The 7013-nt window shown below is 37.9% G+C and overlaps 1 protein-coding gene across 4 annotated transcripts in view; it reads left to right on the forward strand.

Annotated features, from left to right (window-relative positions):
- LOC111871175 (phosphatidylinositol 3,4,5-trisphosphate 3-phosphatase and dual-specificity protein phosphatase PTEN) overlaps window positions 1-7013 on the forward strand; it is a 73105-nt gene that overhangs the window by 37516 nt on the left and 28576 nt on the right. Inside the window, exon 11 of one of the 4 annotated variants that reach the window (XR_004513741.1) lies at window positions 6713-6835. The exons of 2 other annotated variants lie outside the window; for them this stretch is intronic. Coding sequence is in view for 1 of the 2 variants with exons in the window: in XM_023864074.2 (XP_023719842.1) it covers window positions 3993-4018 (26 nt within the window). In the remaining variant the exon portion in view is untranslated. Of the gene's footprint in view, window positions 1-3992; window positions 4181-6712; window positions 6836-7013 lie in introns of those variants that run through there. One more of the 4 variants, XM_023864074.2, reaches the window with a different exon arrangement.

Raw genomic sequence — 7013 nt, forward strand, 5'->3', positions numbered from 1 at the left:
CACAGCATTGATCTGGGACACCGAATTCAGCTTCAGAATACCTCCATCCTCGCCACCAAGACCCGCTATATGGATCGCATTATTAGGGAGGCTATTGAGATTGAACTGCATCCAGGAAATATGAACAGAGAGGGGGGTTTTGTCTCAGCAAGTCTTGGAAACCTCTCATCTGTTCTCTTAAAAAACCCCCACCGGGATATGACGCCAGATCCAGGCCACACAGGCCATGACCAACCAACATAACAACCCCCACCCCTCAGCTCACAGGTGGTGCCCAGCCTTCAACCCTGCCATTCCCTCCCCTACACAAAAACCCTGCTTGCCCCAGCTCCCTTCCCCTACCCCTCCCACACTACTGCTTTCACTTGTATACTTGTCCTTCCCCCTTCTTCCTCACTGCTCTCACATATAGCTGTGTATTTTCCAGTCTGCTTTTACCGGTTCTCACGGTCTCTTTGCTTGCAGATTTCTTATATATTTTTTCTTCTACCCTGAAGATGGAGGCGATACGTCCTCCGAAACGTCGGTTAACACCACATATACACGGTGCCAAATCCCAGAAGACTGCTTTCTTCATAGTCACCGCCATGAAAGCCTCAAATCTTACAAATTGTATCCTGTTATTCCAAATCAATTTTAAAAATTTATGATATTTTATGGGCCTAATGTTGATTGGTACAGATTTATATTGCCTGAAAATTGTCAGACATGAACTCAGAGATTCATGTCATTGCTATGTTCTTAATTTTTAATGCACAGAATATTTTTATTTAAAATTTATAGATATGTTGTGGATTTTCAGTTTCTGGTCTACTTCGTTGTGGTACAGTGTAGTCTTGTAGGCAGACACTGATGTTTTCTAGGAACATGCTGCAACTTCAGGGTTGAAGTGTATTCAGCATTGAAGCTGGAGGCAGCATCTTCAAAAATGCCAATATCTGCCTACAAGACTACACAGTGTTACAACCCAGAAGACCACAGTCTGAACAATCATCACTGTGCAGACCTCAAAAGTTATATGTTTGTTGTTTGTCTTCATACCAAATTTCACACACCTAGCAGCAGTGGCATCATTCATTATCAGCAGGAAAGATTAATGATTCTTATTTCAGCATCCTGTTGCAATTATTCAAATTAGCTTCCATTGTTTATCTTCAGAGATATTGGGTTTTCGGACTTCATCCGTCGTCCTGGTTTTTAAGAAACTAAGAAAAAGATGACGTTTCGGAAACTGGATCTGTTTCCGTCCTCAGGTGAGGGAAAACACCTATTCTGTTGAGTCCCTTAGAAAGAGCTAGCCTCAGTCACTGTGTCCAGTGATCCAGTTTCCGAAACGTCGTGTTTTTCTTAGTTTTCTCAAAAACCAGGATGATGGATAAAGTCCGAAAACCCAATATCTCTGTGTGTTATACACCATCGTCAGAATCCTATAGTAACTAATTGTTTATCTTCCGTCAAAAGCACAGAAGATAAACAATGGACAGAAAGATTAATATAGAGACTTGTGGCTGTTGTGTTATTATCATTTAAAATGGCCATATCAACATAATTCTGGAAGCATTTAATTTATAAGTTGTGGCTGATAGAGTACATTTATAGTAAGTGCTAAAAATGCCCTACATGAGATTCACTGCATGCCTTGACACATCTCATCATGGGCCACTGAATCTGTTCAAAGATGCTGGGGGTGTTGCAGATAGTCTGACAGGCTTCCACAATGAAATGGTGAAGTGCCTCATAGTTGTTAACAGCAGTTGCATACACAAGGGCTTTGGGTGTCCCTACAGGTAAAAATCCAAAGGATTCAAATCTGGCAAGTGTGGAAGCCATGCAGTGGGTTCTCCTCAACTGATCTATCAGTCATGATAGGTGTTATTGAGAACAGCGAAACTGTGCCAGTACATGATCATGCATTCTTTCAGCAATAACTCACAAATTAAATGTTTCCATACACATGTTAATATGGACCTTTCACTTACATCCTCTATATATGATACAGATTCAAGTCAGAACAGTTCTTATGTTTAGCAAGAAGATTTGAAACAGCTATTTGAGTTACTGTAACTTAAGTTACAGTAAGTACTTAAGTTACAGTAACTGCCTGCAATGAAAGTCCTGCCAGATGGTTGCACTGTCTTCATTTTAAGATGTTTGTCTGATATTACTGTTGTTATTTTTTCTTCAGTTGTGGCACTTTATCAAGGCATGGACACATTTTAACTCACACTGAATAAGACTTACAATATATTGGAATGATGACTTGGTCTTTTGTCTCATGCAAAAGTTTTACCCCATGTTTTAATTATAGAGATGCATGTTACAGAATAAAACAGTTTGTCAGTCGGTACAGTATGCTGGTATTGTATTGATAATATGTTTCATCAGTATCGTGGAGACTGATATAATAGTGGCAGTGGGATCTTTCTGTGAATTTCTGTTTTGTTACTTTATGCAAATGTATAATTAGTACACATAATACACCCATGGAAAAAGGAATAAGTCTAATGCAGATATGTGTTACGTATTAGCTTTGTGTTCAGTCAAAACTATCTCACTGATAGACGTGTACATGTACATGTACAGCATGGATGGGAAATTAGTTTGGCTGGTGAGCCATATCATCAGTCTAGTTAAGCTTTTCATGCTTTTGATATAAAATTGTACATAATTAATATGAATTAAAAAGATTTAAACTCAATCAGATAATGTATAGTCCAGAAGTCTTCTTTTCCTTGACATTTAAACCATACAGCTAATTCAGTTATATTTATAATGTAAGCACGTGCAGAGAGCATGTAGTTCCAATATACTTTGTTACAATTATAGTATAGTGTGCTTCACACCAGTTTGAAGTAGTGCTGGGTCAGATGAGGCGCATGTGCCAACTTCTTCCTATCCCTAATATAATATTTTTTAAATTATTTTATATTGCCAGTTGTAATATTGACTTCAGTTCTGATATTGGCATTAAGTTTCATATATATATATTGTGACATGTTGACCCCTACCTCCCCAGCTGCACGTATTAATAACGCGGGAGCTATACAAGTCTCCCTGAATTACCCACTCCAGATATAACTGGTTATCACTGGTTATCGCACACGCGTCTGTAGCTCGTAACTTGCGAACTGAGAACTCGTTGGTAACGCACTGACTGGCTGCTTTACGACTCGACTCGGCGACTGTTACTTTATAACTGACTCGCAGCCGCTGTGCAGCTCACTTATATAGCTGCAGTGCTTGCTTGTTGCGTAATGAGTGCCACGTCATCCTCTTACGTCACCGCTGTTGACTCGCATTGCATAGTTACCAGGTTGCGGGGGCTCGGCTATCTTCGGCTCCGCTCGGCTCTCTTCAACTCCGCTCGTGATGTCACCGCGCGTTGCATAGCTACCAGGATGCGGGGTGATTACTCGCCTATTACGCGAGCGCTACGTTACCGCTACGTGCAGCTGGGGAGGTAGGGGTCAACATGTCACAATATATATATATTCGCATTAAGTGGAGGAACTGCTTTGGAAGAGACTGTGGACCTCTCATCTGACAGATTACTGATTAATGAATATATATATATATATGAGTGTGTTTCATAGTAGAAAGTTGGTGACAACATGATTGATTATCTTGATGCACATATTCATGAAACAGTTATTTAAAATTTTTTTTATCCAACCATAGACTTTATGTTGGAAGTAGTAATGGCGTTTAGATGTCATTTAGTTCAATACTAATTATGTCATGAGCAATACAACCTACTGTGATGTTGCGGATGGTGCTGGCAGAATGCTAAACAGATGACAATCTTGTGTTATATTGTAGAAATTGTATATATACTTTCAAACCAGTAGTCAGTTTAAAAAACAGTTTAGTGAAAGGACCTGGTACTGGCTTCATAATGTCAACTTGCATTATGGAGGAATGTAAGGTACCGTGGCCATAATAATGTTTTATTTTTTATTTCTATATTTGTAATTTGATGGTGCTGTGAGTAGCTGAGACTGTGGAGCAAGATCAGTGAATGAAGAATTAGAAAGGATATGGAAGGAAGTGGATGTGGTCTGATTTGAGGTACTATTTATTTATTTATTTATTTATTTATTCACTTCACATCCATGGATCATTATACATGACATAGGACAAGTCAAAACACTCTATAATCCAATACAACGATACAATAAGACAATACAATGATACAATAATAGAATAATAAGAAGAACAATATAATTTTATACTAATATAATAATTAAATGATGAGCACTATATTTATCAGTCACAACACATCAAATTTGAAAATAGATTAACATGTTTCGGCTATTTAGCCTATTTAACCTATTTGGCAGGGGAAACCGAAGTACTCGGAGGTCTTTGCCTGAAGGACTCATAGAAACCATGTATAATCTCTTATCATTATAGTCTGTGTCCAGCTGAGATTTCATCTGGACACCTCCCAAGTACAGATCAGAAGAATTACCACTTAAGCTAAGTTATTTTAATAAGAAACAGTTATTATTGAATTAATGTAGTATATTCCAAAAACCACAGTAATTAATGAGTAAATCTAGTAATTATTTATTTACAAGTAGCATTCAGAAGTTAAAATTATTTCATTACCACACACATTTCATCTTTCTGTAAGAACATTTTTCCCTAATCATAGTTTTTGGGTTTGTATGGAATCTCAGGCAGTCAGACAAATCATTATGGGATCAGTTTCCATTATTCTGGAGACCGTCTTTGTCTCCATAATCAATGGTTGGTGTGATGCAGATGTTTGTTGGATTTATACAGACTGTGACTGTCAGAGCTCAGCCTTCTAGTGCAGGAATGGATGAACAGAAAATGAGGGACATAGAGCTGCAGGAATAACAAACAACGTTTTACTCGCACTAGTAAAGAGGTCCTAAATTTGGAAGGTAGTTCACCCAATTTTCAGAAAACATGCATTAATTTATGTCAAAGATTGAAGCTATGTATTCCCTATATCCACAGATCATTAAGTCACCACAATGTCATAGGTCTTCTGCTTCATATTTTCTCTGATTATGAGAAATTTGAATCATGTGATATTATGTAAAGTCTCTTTCATTGAGTTTGATTTGTTTCATCCTAGTCCATCACACTGACAATATTGTGACGTGTTGCGCTATGCAGGGACACCCCCCCCCCCCGCCAGCGGTTATGTAATGCTATCGGATCGCAGTCGTTACTAAGGTAACAGGCGAGTCAACACTCCTTCGTCTACCCCCCCAGCGGTGACGTCACCAAGGGATACCGCGGTTGCTAGGCAGCAGTAAACAACTCCGGACAGCGTTGCTAGCAACACGGCACCAGAAAACAATGGCGCCTATTACGTGGCTGTTTTCTGTGTTGTCCGGAACGAGGCTAGATATGGAGCAGCGAAGACTAATTGGGAGTGTGTGATACAGTTGCACTTGTATACCTCCTGCGTGATAAAAACGTGTATACTGACAGTAGAGTGATTTGATTTGTGAATAGGGTTATAAATTATGAAACCCTGCAACATTGTCATAATTAATTGTAGCCGTTACTTGTAGGTTGTTGAATAATCCAATTAACAATCCGAACGGCGTCTACAGTAACCCAACACGTTACAGTATTATAAGAGGTTAATTAATTCTCTTCATTGTGACTTAATTAACCTTTTATAATCTCTCTCATTGGCTTGTACAAATACAGCACTCACATGAAAATTTGTGAACATCATGCCATAATCTATACAGATATACATACGTGTGTGTGTGTGTGTGTGTGTTCAAATTATCGTATAGATATGTAATTTAAAGGTCACTGTATTTTCATTCTTTGACCGTTGTACTTGTAATATCTGAACTGCATGGCCAGTTTTAGCTGCATTTGTTATAAAGTTTCACTTTGTGACCATAAAGTAATTTTATGACATCCTGTTTCAGAAAATGATAAGCATTTATAATTGTGCACTTTTGTGCAATATTGTAAATTCTTGTATGGAGGATGCATATGGCCTTAAGCAATGCACATGAATGCAGCATGCTATAATTTATATGCTTTGTAGCCTTGCTGAATCACACCTCACTGCCTGCTTTCAGGTTTTAAATATTGTGCTGTGGTCATAAATGTATTTTAAAGACAGTTTGGAAGGAGTTTTCTTTTTCAGTTTAATTTTGCAGCTTTAAGTTGGCTATAATTGGGTAATGCTTTGAATTTCATTTCTTGGAGCTGAGTATAAAAATGTTTCTTTGCAGAGTTTCTATAAAAACTTGGATGATGAAGTTCTAGTATATTTCAGGGCTAGCCTAATTGCAGACCATCTCGCCTAATTCCCCATGGAAAGCATCAGATGTATGGATGATGATTACTAGGGCCCGGATTTCTATGACATGTCATATTTTTTCCTAGGGTTTATTCCTATTTTTAAATGTAATTATGCATGTTTCCAGTCATTCTTATTGAAATTATGTTGTTTTTATTGTGCATATAAGTGCATATTTTAGAGTTTTATTGGTTTTACAGCATATTTTGGCATAATTTTGAAATGAGGTTATATTTTTGTCATTTTAGAAACAATTCTTTGATATAATGTAAAATTTCGGCTCCATAATGTTTAGTATTACAAAATAAATTCCAGGCTGGACTGTTGCTTCAATGTGGAATAGAGTTCAAGTACATGAAGTTCGTATTAAAAACCATATTTTTGACTGGACTGTACTTGCAGTTACAAAGACGAAAGTTTGTGAAATGGAGCATTTATGACCTGGCAAGCCGGCCTTTCCCAGTCGAGGCAGGAGGGAGGCAAGTGTAACGGGTATTCTCCTATTGTACTCCATCTTACTATAAGGTATATACATCCCATTCTTTCTTGGAGGGCTTAGAAGTATTCTATTTATATATGTGGAGGGCGTTATAAGACTTCAGTTTGACTTTACAATGCCTAAAGTGAGTACATGTAGTTCAAGGAGCGCAAAGTTGCGTAGTTTTGTACAGGAGTTTGGTGAAAAAGTGTTTAGTACCGATGG

Source organism: Cryptotermes secundus, unplaced genomic scaffold, assembly GCF_002891405.2.
Source record: "Cryptotermes secundus unplaced genomic scaffold, Csec_1.0 scaffold419, whole genome shotgun sequence".
NCBI classification, from domain to species: domain Eukaryota; kingdom Metazoa; phylum Arthropoda; class Insecta; order Blattodea; family Kalotermitidae; genus Cryptotermes; species Cryptotermes secundus.